Raw genomic sequence first — 14,131 nt, forward strand, 5'->3', positions numbered from 1 at the left:
CAGTTATCCAAATGCCCGCCAAAGGAGCATTAGAAGGTTGCATACCATCCCTAGAGTCAGACGCACCTTCTGAAATTCAATTTAAAACTTACGCCAGGTTGAATCACTTACCTGGGGTGGTGAATTTACAGGGGTGGAAGTGGAGGCAGCGACCATGGCAGCTCTGTAGTTGTGGGCAGCGACCAGGCCCCAGCACAGCAGCACCAGACCCAGGAGCCAAGTCACGTTTGTTGTGGATCAGATCACGGTCATGCTAGACGGAACTGTGTACCTGGAAAAGGACAGGAAAATCCACATTTAGCCTGAAAGGACTAGGGCATGGGAGTCAAGTACCACTGGCCAGAGGAAGCAAAAATCCCTGTACCACGTACCAACTCCTAACTTAAGGAAAAGAAGAACCCAGAAGGGAGCATCTAACATCTCAGAGCCAGGACTCCCGTACCACTCAGCCAAACCAGGTCAGGTTGATGTATTTTCAGAAGTCTGAATCCAGCTTTCCTTGCTAGCCAAATGCTTTTAGGAGGCCGTTTCAAGCTGTAAAGTTGGGGAGATGGGTCCAAGGGGAGACACCATTCTATCATTTGACAATAAAGGAATTAAGTGACCCACGACTGATAACTGCCAGTTTAAATACAAAGGGCAAGAAGAGTAATACCATCAGGGGTCTTAAAGATCACCCAGTTCAAGTGTACCCATTTGATGATGGAAAACTGAGGTGTGGAGAAGAAAGAAACTACAGTCACACGTTTCATTAACAACAGAAGCAGGATCAGAGCCACAACTGATTCCCAGTCTCGTATGGAACATAAGACAGTATGTTGCATGTTAACATTTCCTCAGGAAACTTAGTCACCACTAAGATTAAAGAAAGGCAAGACATCCCAAAGTTATAGGAGTCAGTTACAAGGATGAATCAAGTACTCCAACTGGTGGTGGGGGGCTTCATTAGTCTTGCCCCCGAGTGGGGAGAAGTGCCTTTCTACAGTCTTCTTGACATCCTTGGAGAGAGGACACTAGAGAGGCACAAAATACAAACAAATCTTCTGTTACAAATATGTCCATTAAGGAAACTCAAAAAGATGCTGAATTCTCTGCAGTAAAGCATGGCCCCAGTTCAGTCCAAAGACCGATGTGACTGTTTCCACACTGCAATTTGATCCACAGGGAAATTTTTGTTAAGAATTTATGGAAAGTCTTTCCTTCTGAGGAAAATTCCCATTTTCAGGTTGTTTTCAGACCACCTAATCTCCTTTCTTTTATTCAAAAGATATTTATTGAACATCTACAGTGAACCAGGAGCATAATGAATAAAACTGAGCCAGCCCCTGACCTCAGGGAGTTTTTGTCTGGAAATATACTTTCTCATTTCACTAGCAGGCAAGACGATACCTCAACACTTCTCAACTACTGGAAGATGATACTTTTCATTCTAGTAGAAGTAAAGATTCAAGTCTTGAGCTGGACATTTAATCCAAGCCTTCTGAACCCCGAATCCTCTGACACTACTCTGTACCAGCTGGAGGATACCGGGCAGGTCACAAAACCTCACAACCGTGTCCTAAGTAATAGTCTAGGTTTGGCAGCAACTTCTATGAACTTGAAGTTCTGATTTTTACCCTGTCTTTGCATATTATCCTTCATACTATAGTTACAATCGCTTTAGGTTTTGTTTAGAACTATGGCTCCTTCCTACTTTCTCTTTGCTGTTCGAGTGATTATAGTTATTAACAAATAAGGAATAAAGCTGTCAAACTGTTTTGGAAGAACACGCAACACTAAATTCCTTAGGTGCCCTAATGTTCTCCTTAATCCTAGCAAGTGGACAGCCTGGGAGAAGGGTGTGTGTATAGGGGAGGGGCCTTTTCGCTTGAGTGCCAAGCCTACACTGAGAAAAATTACAGGACCCCCATGGTGCACTGTTTGTACTGAACTTATTCTTGGCATCATTTTATGCCCCCCCTACTTTTTTAAATCTTTCCTCTTTCTTTCTCATGTATTTATAATTCACACCGTCTTACTCTATCATATGTGCGGTGGAGAGATGAATATATAAATAGCATGATAACCAAAAAAAAACAAAATAAGCAGACAAGTGAGATTCTATTCTGAAAGACTCACACTATGTGCTCGGGTCCGATATCTAAGCTAAGTCATTAAGCAATAGGACCTTAAAAGACTTTCTGTACTCAGGGCACAGAAGATTGCCTAAAGGTGAATAGAGAGCAGCTAGCCTGCGGTGGGGGAAGGATATAGAAGTGGGTGTGACAAATATGCCAGATGGCATCACTGCTAACAAGCAAAGGGAGCAGGTAGGACACTGGGATGTCATGAAAGCCTAGGAGATGCTGAGCGTTGAGAAACTCGTTTCGCATACAGTTTGAGGCACATATTGTTAACTCATTTCGTGGACAAGAACCCCGAGGATTTAAACGTTTGCGTAGCAGACATAACCAAAGCCACACAGCCCGGAAATGAGGGAGCGGACACCTGATCCAGGCCCCACTCCAGGGCCGTGCTCTTTCCACAGACTAGCCCCCCATGGGAACATAAGTTAGGGCAAGTGCTGAGGGTTTAAGGACAAATTTCAGACGGTCCTGAAAAAAGCAGGGTGGAAGTCGGAGGTTCTGCAGAGTAACTAACTTCCCCAAACTCTGAAACAGAGACTCCTGGGCTGCTGTTCTCATCTGTAAAAAACGGTAATGATGTCATTCCTCGTTTTGATTTACGTTACACATCCTTGAGATACATTAAGAGACAGGGCAGATTCTTAGTTTCCTATCCTCAAGAAGCAAGCAAGAAAATAAGGCAGAAAGTTAACTGCCTTCTCCTAAAGCATTTCAGACCTATCGAGCTGTGAGGCTTTTGTGGACCTATTCTTACATGACAAGAGTCCTTTATGAAATGGCATATGGTTACTTAACTCTAAAAATACAAGGGTTAAGCAATATTACCACAAAGGGTATAAACCAGCTCTCCTGTGGCAGTGAAGTCCCAAAATTACATTTATAAAACCTATGTACTTCCCGGCTTATTTACCAAACTGCACAGATCATGGGGGACAGACAAGATGACATCCTTAATACTGCCATTCTGTCCCTAACCAAGTAAGCCATCTCCCTGTGACACACTAGTCCCCTGCTATCCCACAGACTCACAACATCAACCACGGCATCGCACTGAATTTCTAAAGAAATCCATCCCTCTTTGAACTCTTCCAAGTATCTGGACACCTGTCCTGTAGTTCTTGCAACCTGCCATCAATCCAGCTCTCATTTCCGTCGCTTGAGTTGGAAGACTGTGCCCCAGCTAGAGAAAGCCATGGAGTGAAGGGGGTGGGCCCTGCTGACCCCAGCTGCCCTTGGGTCATTACTGTTGCCCTTCTCCTCCTTCTCTACTTCTCTTCGTTCTTCGTTCTAGGCATCTCTTCTGATCTGAACCATTCTTCCCCAAACCACAAACCACTTCTCATGCCCTTCACTTGCAAAACATCAGCCATCACTTATTTATTTACTGGCCCATTCATCTCTTCCTCTAGAGTCATTGGGTATGAATTAACTCATTATCCCTCCCTACGATTCAAAACAGATGTACAAAATACAATCCATAAGGAAGAAAGCTACATAGGCTCATTCCTCTGTGCCAGATTACTAGAGAAATCACCAATTCACTATAAGAATGGGAAATATCCTGAATCAGCCCTAGAAGCCACAGATGGAACCCAGCTATTGCTTGAATTTTCAGAAAAATATACTAGAAAGAATCAATATGGGAGGTTGATAAAAGGACTAAGGCACAACATCCCCTTCATGTGAAACTGCACTGAATGAACAGAAAAGCAGCAAATGAGACCCTAACAGACTCATAATGATACTCCTAGTTCAGAGGGATGAGGAGTGGGGGGAATGAAGCCAAGAAGCACTGGAGTACATTTAAAATACACTCACTCCTTAGAAGGGGTTCCTGGCTTCAACTGAGCAAGACATCTCCGGCTGGATTTGCTTCTGATTTACATGTGGCCATGATGACTGCCCCAGAAAACATGTGGGGAAAAACTCTACCAGCTGGCTTCTGACATGGGCAACCTTGCCAAGTGACGATGACCTTACTAATTACTGAGTGCCACACCAAACACCTAAAAGAAAGTCTTTGGTTCTGAGGCAAACTCCCCTTTGTTTACTTCTGCAGCTGATGCTGGCTCCTTCCCTAGGCCTCAAAAGAAGATGAATTTCTAATTGACAAATTAATGTACTATAAATCTAACCATTTCCTCTATCTGGACTTGAGTCAAAGTGACTCATTTCAGTCTCTTGAAAGAACACAGGGCAATACCTGATAATAAATATTCAGACTTCCCTCTCTATCGATAAGCAACAGAGAAAAATCCAAATCCACCAGGCAAATGAAAAATATTATGGCTCAAAAGAAGGGGAGATTCTAGGATCAGAGCAAATATTTACTTAAGGAATGGGTGTACTACGTTAAGAAAAAAACTTTCAAAATTATGAGGTCAGAATGAGTCTGTGTTAACCAAAAAAAGGGGAAAAAATCTGAATTATGAACTTGAATGAAGGCAGTCGATAAAGCAGAAAACAATAAAAAATTAAGCAAAAGACGGTTTTCATGAAGCAGAAGATAAACCAGGGCTTGGTGGGGGAGGGGCTTCATGGGTAAAGATTTCAAACCTGCCATCCCCAAAACATAACAGATGAATGAAAAGTACTAAAGGGGGAAAGAAGTCATCAATGTTACAACCAGGGAAGAATAAATTTATCTTCAAAGCTTTAGAAAAGCGTTACATATAGAACCTTTTAGAGGAAGTAGGAAAAATTTCACACTTGAAATTTGTGTATCCTTCCACAGAGAGCTCTATAGTCTGGCAGAAACCAAGTAGGGAAAAAAAAAAAAAAACACAAAACACTTTGAATCTCAAACCCGGAGGAGCAGGAAGATGTGATATAGGAAAGTCAGAGCTATGGCTTGTCTTTGTTAGTATTTACTCCCCCTACCAGAGCTAAATAGCATCAGAAGCCAGCCTTGGCCTTCCATCATCTAGGGACTAATGCTCTTCTCCCGATTCTAAGCAGATGAAAACATAACAATAGTAGCACCAGAAAGATAACATTGCACCCACAGAAACAAAAATAGGATACTTAACCAATGCTCATTCAAAATGCAGTAGAAAGATTGGAATATCAAGAAACTTGTCTAAAATATAGAGCAAAAAAACAAAGGAAAATAATGAGAAACAAACTGAGGGACTCAGAGGGGAGGGGGGTGGGGGAATGCGATAGACCGGTGATGGGTAGTAAGGAGGGCACGTATTGCATGGTGCACTGGGTGTTATACGCAACTAATGAATCATCGAACTTTACATCGGAAACCGGGGATGTACTGTATGGTGACTAACATAATAAGAAAACATTAAAATAAAAAAAAAAAGGAAAATAAGAACAGTAAGAAGGAGAAAAATAGAGGCCTAGTCCAGGAGACCCAATAGCTAAAGGAAAGCAATTCCGGAATGAAAGGATAAAGGAAATGGGGGGGGGGGGGATCACATAACTCCAAACATTTCCTAAAGTGAAGTCATAAATTTGTGGACTATTAGGGTCCACTGAGTGCCTACCTGCCCACCTCAACTGATGTTACTATGCCCACATTAAGCACATTATGAGAAATTTTTAAACGGTAGAGATAGATAAAAATCTGGTCACCAGTCAGAAATTGGGGACGGGTGGCGGGGGCGCTCACGAACAAACAATTAGGGATCGGAAAGTCTCTGGACTTCTCAACAGCAACCAGGAAGCCGGAAGACAGTGAGGCAACGAGGCAAGTGATTTGCGACCTACAATTGCATTGGAGGATGTTCTTCGGCAAAACGGAGAAAAATAAGAAAACGAAAGGCATGAAATACAGGAATAGGAGTTCAAAAGGAATTTCTGACAATCACGGAGAAAAGAGATCCTGGCTGACAGGTAATAGGGCTCAAAAAGTAGCTTTGGCAAAATAACTGTCCATCTGGATATATCGAGAGCAGACTTCTAGAACTGACAGAGTTTGGGACTGAATGAGTACACAGAATACAAAGCACACAGAACACAAACATAAAAAGAAGGATTAAAACTTTCTAAGGATTTGCAGAAGAGGAAAAGGATTCAGAGAATTCTAGATAGCTCCACTACTAACAACATTAACAAGGTCACGATGGCGTTAACACTGAATAATGAATCAGTTATTCAAAATCATGACCTAACTGTATTAGGATGAAGAGGTACAGGATGGGAACGTGTGTGTGGCACATCTTCCCCTGTGGGACAGCTAGAAACATTTAAAACTGATACATCAAAAAGCGTAAGTAAAGATCTTAGCGATGCAATGAAAATACCGAACAAAGCAGCTGAAAGAACTGAAAATGCTGGCTATGGTGAGGGTAAAATGATAGGGAGAGAAGAACCCTTTTCTTAAGTAAGCCTCATACAGCTACTTGACACTTCAAGTTACAAACATGTAGATCTTATGAAAAAAAAAAAAAGAAAAAGAAAAGAAAAGAAAAAATAGCATTACTGCCGACACTAAAAATTTAAAACTACAACAGGGAGAAGTGCCACTACAGAAAACCAGGTCGATGCCATGGAAGATGAGCTTGAGAAAAACCATACATACTTCTAATAACGGAATTTATTAAACTGATGAGCCAGTATGGCTATGGAGCACAGAAAGTAAAGATTCACTGTAAGAATAACTGGCAGATCTGAGGACAAATGGCACAATAGTACTTAACAATAAAAGCAAACTTTTCTTAAAAGATGTTGAAGAAGATTTAAAGAGCTCACCACAACATAAACAAGAGGAAAAAAAAAAACATAAGATGCACTAAGTCAAAATTAAGAACTTCTGTGCAAAGGATACAATCAAAAGTAAAAATACAGTCCGTGGAATGGGAGAAAATATTTGCAAATCCTAAATCTAAAAAGGAGTTACCATCCAGAATATATAAAGAACTCCTACAACTCAACAAGATCAAACAATCCAATTAAAAAATGAACAAAAGACATGAACAAACATTTCTCCATACACAGATGGTCAAAAAGCACATGAAGAGATGGTCAACATCACCAATCATTAGGGAAATGCACATCAAAACCACAATGAGATACCACCTCATATCCATTAGAACAGCTGCTATCAAAAAAGCAGAAAATAAGTATTGGCAGGGATGTGAAGAAATCGGAACCTTTATGTTACTGCTGGTGGTACTTTGTGTACTACTGGTAACATGGCTCAGCCGCTTTAGAAAACAGGATGGGGGTTCCTCAAAAGTTAAGAATAAGGGCGCCTGGGTGGCGCAGTCGTTAAGCGTCTGCCTTCGGCTCAGGGCGTGATCCCGGTGTTCTGGGATTGAGCCCCACATCAGGTTCCTCCGCTATGAGCCTGCTTCTTCCTCTCCCACTCCCCCTGCTTGTGTTCCCTCTCTCGCTGGCTGTCTCTATCTCTGTCAAATAAATAAATAAAATCTTTAAAAAAAAAAAAAAGTTAAGAATAGAATCATCACGTGACCCAGAAATTGCACTGCTGGATATATTAGCAAAAGGACTGAAAGTAGTATCTCAAAAGAGATATCCGTACATCCGTGTTCCCAGCAGCATTCTTCTCAAGAGCCAAAAAGTGGAAGGCACTCAAGCGCCCATCAGCAAGTGGATGGATAAACAATGTGGTACGCAAATACAATGGAATATTACTCAGCCTTAAAAGGGAAGAAAATTCCGACATATATTACAACACGGATAAACCTTGAGGGCATTACGCTAAGTGCAATAAGCCAGTAACAAAAATATAAGTACTTCGTGATTCCACTCATATGAGGTGCCTAAAGTAGTCAAATTCAGAGAGACAGAAAGCGGAAGGGTGGTTTGCCAGGGGCTGCGGGGAGGAGGAAGTGGGGAGCTGCTGTTTAATGGGTACAGTGTTTCAGTTTGGCCAGAAGAAGAGTTCTGGAGATCTGTTTACCAACAGTGTGAATATACTTAACACTATATAAACTTGAAAATGGTTAAGACAGCAAATTTTATCTTATGTATCTGTTACCACAATTTAAAGGGGGTACCACATTCCAGGGAAAATAGGAAGTACATTACCTGCAACTGAAACACAGGTCTGTGAAGTTACCAAACTGCAAGAGTTAAAGGAATTTCCCATTAAAATAAAAATCAAGTGGGGGGGAGGGGAAGTCAAATCATAAGGGGAAAAAAAAATTGGGCAGGACATAGCCACCATCACGATCACAACAGATAAAATAGGAGCAACTTTCATGATTTTGTCGGAAATATGGAATGACTCGAAAAGTATATGTTCGCCCAAACTGTCATTTGCTTGCAATAGCAAGAACAAGGCACTTTTATTAAATATAACCAGGATGTACCTCACGCTGAAAAATCCACCCAATGTCATAATGCAACTGATCATGGGATAAATAAAAATCAGGTGCTGAGGAGAGCCTCAGCATGAGCAGACTGTCAATGTAAATACCTGTCATCATGACAGGGCCTAAAATGCAGTTATTATAACTATCAGAAGCCATATAACTGAAATGCATATAACTGTAATGAACTACGACAAAAACTCCAGAAAATCAGGACACTGGGGTGGCTCAGTCGGCTGAGCATCTGACTCTTGGTTGCACTGCAGGTCATGATCTCAGGGTCGTGAGATCAAGCCCTGCATCAGGCCCTGTGCAAGTCTGCTTATCCCTCTCCCTCTGCACCTGCTCTCCTCCACTCGCTCTAAAATAAATAAATAATATCTTAAAAAAAAAAAAAACCACAAAACTCCAGAAAATTGCAAGAAATAGGAAAACATTCTTCACCTTTTGAGAGTTAATCACTACTGTTTTATTTCTAAAGTCAATAAAAAGAGAATTTCAGGCTCAAAGAGCCTAAAAGGAAAAGGGGAAGAAAGAAAAAAAAAAAAAAAACGGGCCACTAAAGGTCCATTGTACATTTTTTAGCTCAATTTCTTATCCTTACCACTGCTTCCCATAAAACCGGTGAGGCAAATGGTTCAGCTGGGATGAAGAAAGCTGTGATCACTCTCAGGGTCCATTTGCTTCCCATGCAGAGTTAGAACAAAGAAATCAGAAAAGCACTTAAGAAACCAAATCATTTCCTCATGTTTTGTTTTAAAATACCATCTCTACCTGTGGCAGCAGAAACTTCTCTCTTCTTCAGAGTATCAGGCCCAAGATGTTGCTTCAATATATTCACTGAAGACAGTATGTTTCGTGTTCTTAAATCTTTTCTTTTCCTACATATAGGATCAGTTTTTCCATTTGCTTCTCCAGCTTTTCAATCAGACCTTTCATTCTACATTTGGCCTAAAAGTCTATCATTCTTTCCATATGGCACTCAGCTGACGCATTCCAAGGAAGGAATACATGTTGCCTACAGCAAGAGAGACGAAAGCACCACCATCGCCCAGTTTAACATGCATCTTATCTGTTCAGAGTCCAGTATTCTACAGATTGAAGAAATTGGCCCAAAATTATCTAAAGAAACTCACTGTTCTGATTGCAAAGAGTGCGTTGACAGGCATACGGTTTTCACTTTTGAACAGCGCTCTTGACTGGGAGAGATACTATCCTGAAATGTATCAAAATAACCAGGAATTGTTAGAACGCAAGTGACAGAAAAATCTCAGAACAGTTGTCACTACTAATGCGAAAGATGTGTTGGCCATACTCTGTTTATCATCTCAAACTCAAGCTAGTTTGTGTTATATTGCTTAGAAAATGGGGGAGAGGGGTTGTAGTTTTCGGAAGAGTGGATCAGGAATGAGCTAGAATTACAGCTTTCAGAGTTAGAGAAAAATGAACAAGTGTGTGCACTCAACCACAAAGGGGGAGGGAAGGGATGGGGATGAAGGAAGACAAATCATCTAAAAGGATAGAGAAAATCCTCTTGAAAGGCAGGACAAATTTCTCTTTGTCCTGTTTCTTTCCACAGTCCAAGGCCTACGTTGTGTAAGCTCTTGGTCTTCTTGGTATCTCATGCCATGACCCTCAGCCATTTGCATAGGGACCCAGAGTAGTGCAAAGACTAATGGGACTTAGGAAGAAGTACCCTGCAGCACAGCATGGGTAAATTTTACTGAGGAATGTTTAGGGAGGGAGCCTCTGAGCCATGCTGGAGTATTTGTGGTCCCTCAGTTTCAAGACAAGGAGAATTTCAACCTCTATAGCCAAGCCTTGGGTCAAGCTAGACTCTGCCAAACAGAGCCACTGGAGGAGACGGAAGATATTTCCTTCAGAGAGCAAGTGCATGTTTCTAAAGTCAGAATTCCCAGATGGTCTACAATTGAAGGAATACGAACATGCATATTCCTGTCAATTGGAGGTGAGGGGAAGGGAAAAGGGGAAGAAAAGAGAGTAAATGGGAGGGGGAGCAAAGTATCCAAATAGCTGGCCGGAATACAGAAGTCTACAGCTGTGATAAGAGCAGTGATTCAGCCCAGAAATACAGTTTGTAACAGCAAAGGGTCCCTTAACAAAGGCATCTAGGAATTGATACTGTGTAAAGAATTAATACTAAGGGCAAAGATCTTGCTACAAGGATGCTTAATGCATTATCATATATGATTGGGAAATTTTAGAAACAATTTAAACATCTCATACTACGATACTTGCCAAAGTGAGTTACTAAAACTCTGTTTATGTTCAATTTAATTTTATATAATAAAAATTTATACAATTTTTATTCAATAAAAATTAAACTGTATTGAAATTGTGTGCTATATACCCCCTCCCCATTAGGAAAAGCATACAAAGACAATACATACACATTACTAAGCCCTGAGATGGTACATGATATCACTCAGAATATCTTGTTTTGCCAGAAAGACAGCACTCAAAGAATTATAGGGACATGTTAAAAGAACAGGGAAATTAGCTTGAAGGGCACCCCCTTGGCCTAAAATAAAAAATTTTGAGCTTCAAAATAAATGACAGTAACAGCTTTATAACCCTTTAAATAGAAATCCAGGAGTTCATTTTAATGCACATAAACTAATAAAAGTTTGGCAAGAAATGGGATATTTACGTAGACCCAAATGCTTTCCCACAAAATTCGTATTCATTACAAAGGGAAATCGGTAACTTTCCAGTGGACAAGTCTGGAAGACACGACTTTAATCAAGTCATCCGAGTAAACATCATGGGAAATTGTAACAAATTGACGTTGTGTGCCACCTGACAGGATGCACTGAGAAGAACACAGCATCACTTCCGTGATATTCCTGCCAAAGGTTCAAAATCTGAATTTCATCTAAAGGAAAGATGGGCCAAACCCAAATGGAAGGACATTCTGCAAGATAACTTTCCTATAATCTTTCATTTTTTAAGTTTTATTTATTGAAATAATCTCTACACCCAACATGGGCTTGAACGCACAACCCTGAAATCAAGAGTCGCGGGCTCTTCTGACTGAGCCAGCCAGGCACCCCATTCTATCATCTTTAAAAGATCAGGTCATAAAACGGGAAAAAATACTGAGAAACTGTTCCATGCTAAAGATGACAGGAGACAAACGGATACAGTGCAAGATTCTGGACTGGAGATTGTTGAGATAACCTGGGGAAAGTTCAGTAGGATCTGAAAACTAGATACAATAATGATGCTCATCTCCTAATTTTGACGGTGGCTTTGTGACTATGTGAAGAACGTCCTTATATATAGGAAATACATTCTGTAGCATTTGAGGGTGTCAACACCATGTCAACAAGTCATTCCTAATTGACTTGGTGAGATAAAAGGTCCCTCATACTTTTGTATTCTACTTGCAACTTTTCTGTAAGTCTGAAAGACGAGGGAGACGTAGAGGCTGAGGAGGGGAGGAGCTGGGGCAGCAGAAGCCCCGCCATCTAAGAGAAAATGTGTTTAATTGGAAAGGAGTGCCCATGTGTCACCATTTAACATATGAATACACATGCCCGAGAATAAACTGAATTTTACAAAATTTAATCTGGTTAGGAGTTACTGTTACAAATTACACGACTACCCCAGACACACATGCGCCTGATTTTAGAGAAGACAGGAAAAGATGTCTCAGACAAATGGCCGCATTTAAGCGGCGTGTTGCCAAAAGTCAAATAGGTCTTTTGAAAAAGGAGAAGTCTGGACCACAGCAAAGAGTACAGGCAGCATCACAGGACCAAGTTTTGCTCACAGTACCAAAGAGATACATTTACATGCAACACAAAACAAAGGAAAAGACAGATGCCCCAGCAATGTGGTCTTAAGAGTCTGTCTTCTGTTTTCAGGCTATGGGGGAAATGTGACAAGGTACCACGTTCTTTGAAGATGGTGGATTATGAAATTTCTTCTGCCTACCAGTGAGAATAATCTCTTCCAGATGTTGTTTGGCCCACAATGGGCTATTCAAAAATATGAACGTTTTATTTATTTTCAAAGTTCAAGAGCCAAATAAGAAACCTAGTTCCCTTCACTAATCTCTAATTAAACTGGAGATAAGTTACCTTAAAAAAAAAAAAATTCCTGTACATTCTAAGTCTAGACTTAGACATCCTAGCCAACATTCTGAGGAGGAAAAAAATAATACCTGTTGAATACAATTCTAGTTATCTTTCTTGCCATGGGAAAAATGAGGCACTTCATTTGATTTCCTTTCCGGCTCTCAACATACACCACTGTTGCTCAGTGAAGTCCCTCCTGGCAATCTCTCCTTAAAACAGACTTCTTTAGAGCAGTTAAGTATGGAGGGAAATCTAAAGAACACTAGGATTGTGCGACAGCATGAATTATTCCCAGCTGGGCGGAGGATATGTAAATACCATCGTTTCCTGAGAATTCACGTAGATGCTTTCACCAGCTTGAAAGGTCAGTAAGGAAAGGCTGGCCTCCTTCATTAATATAACAATGTCATGAGTAACATTTCAAAACATTATCATCCCTGTTGAAGAAATTAGGGATGTGGAGCAAAGGGAATTAAAGGACTCTCCTCCGTTTGCAATGATTTAGTAACTATGAAAACGAACAAACAAGAAGGGGCCCCTCCCTAACTTACGTGAATGGCATTGTAAGTCTTGTTTTCCTCTTATGCAAGGATTTTTAATGTGACAGTGGTTATCTTTTTAAATTATTGTTGAAGCTGTTGATCATGAAAGCAGCAGAAAATGGAAAGGCGAAGAAGCCTTTTTACAAACGGCAAAGATGATAAAACCACCAAGTAGCCACAGAACCCCTGTGCCGGAGACACGACCTAAAAACCAGCTGGAGACACCACTTTAAAGACTTCTGACCATCTAATCATCAGTCTGAAAAATGCTGTCCTACTTGTCCAGAAAAATCACAGGGGGACATCCAAATATGTAAAGAATGGAGAGCGTCCTACAGAAAAACATCTCACAAGTGTGAAAAGATAGGACATGGCTAAGCCAAAGAGGAGAGAACGCATGATAAAATTCAAAAGGGAATGCTGGTAGAAAAGAAATCAGAAAAAGAAAAAAGAAAAAAAAAACTTTTGCTCAACTGATGTTACCTAAAAATCTGGAAGAAGGAAAAACAACCAACCAGACTCAGTGGCAGCAGTTTCTACCTGACCAAGAATTTCCTGGGGCTTCAGGAAGGAAGGAGTGTGCTGTAGGGCCGGGGTTCGTGTGGTTGCCGTTTTAAGCCAAGTCATGGAGATAAAATAAGCAGGCAACAGATCTTTAAATCTGCTGTGCTCCAAGATTTCTGCATTGTACACTACTACGGCTCTGGGTTCCAAGAAACTGAATGTGGAGTGTTCAGTCCACGACCGAGAAGTGGATCCGGAGGGAAGGGGAACCAGTCACTTCTCTGAAGAGCCGTCCCAGTTTGAGTGGTGGCTGTGGAGGTGACCAGGATGACAACAGAGGACTCTTCTCCTGCTGGGGCCTGATGCTTTCGTTTTGGAGCCTGATCTCAGACCCATGTTACATGAACTCCTCTCAGCTGGAGTTCATAGCACCACACTGATTTCTTTTGGCCCCGATCCTGTGTTGCAGCTGTTTGTACTTATTTGAGGTATGGTGTATTTTGAAACAAAATGAACCAGATTTCCCCTACTGCCTATGTCAGTGCCTGGTAATGGAAAACATTAAC

The 14,131-nt window shown here is 41.1% G+C and overlaps 1 protein-coding gene across 1 annotated transcript in view; it reads right to left on the reverse strand.

Annotated features, from left to right (window-relative positions):
- The window catches only part of LPAR1 (lysophosphatidic acid receptor 1), a 340,256-nt gene that overhangs the window by 74,252 nt on the left and 251,873 nt on the right, over nucleotides 1-14,131 (reverse strand). The window contains 1 exon segment of the mRNA XM_040631701.1: nucleotides 112-271. Coding sequence (XP_040487635.1) covers nucleotides 112-156 — 45 coding nt within the window. The 5' untranslated portion in view covers nucleotides 157-271.

This window comes from Ursus maritimus, unplaced genomic scaffold (genome assembly GCF_017311325.1).
Source record: "Ursus maritimus isolate PB19 unplaced genomic scaffold, ASM1731132v1 scaffold_17, whole genome shotgun sequence".
Classification (NCBI taxonomy): Eukaryota; Metazoa; Chordata; class Mammalia; order Carnivora; family Ursidae; genus Ursus; species Ursus maritimus.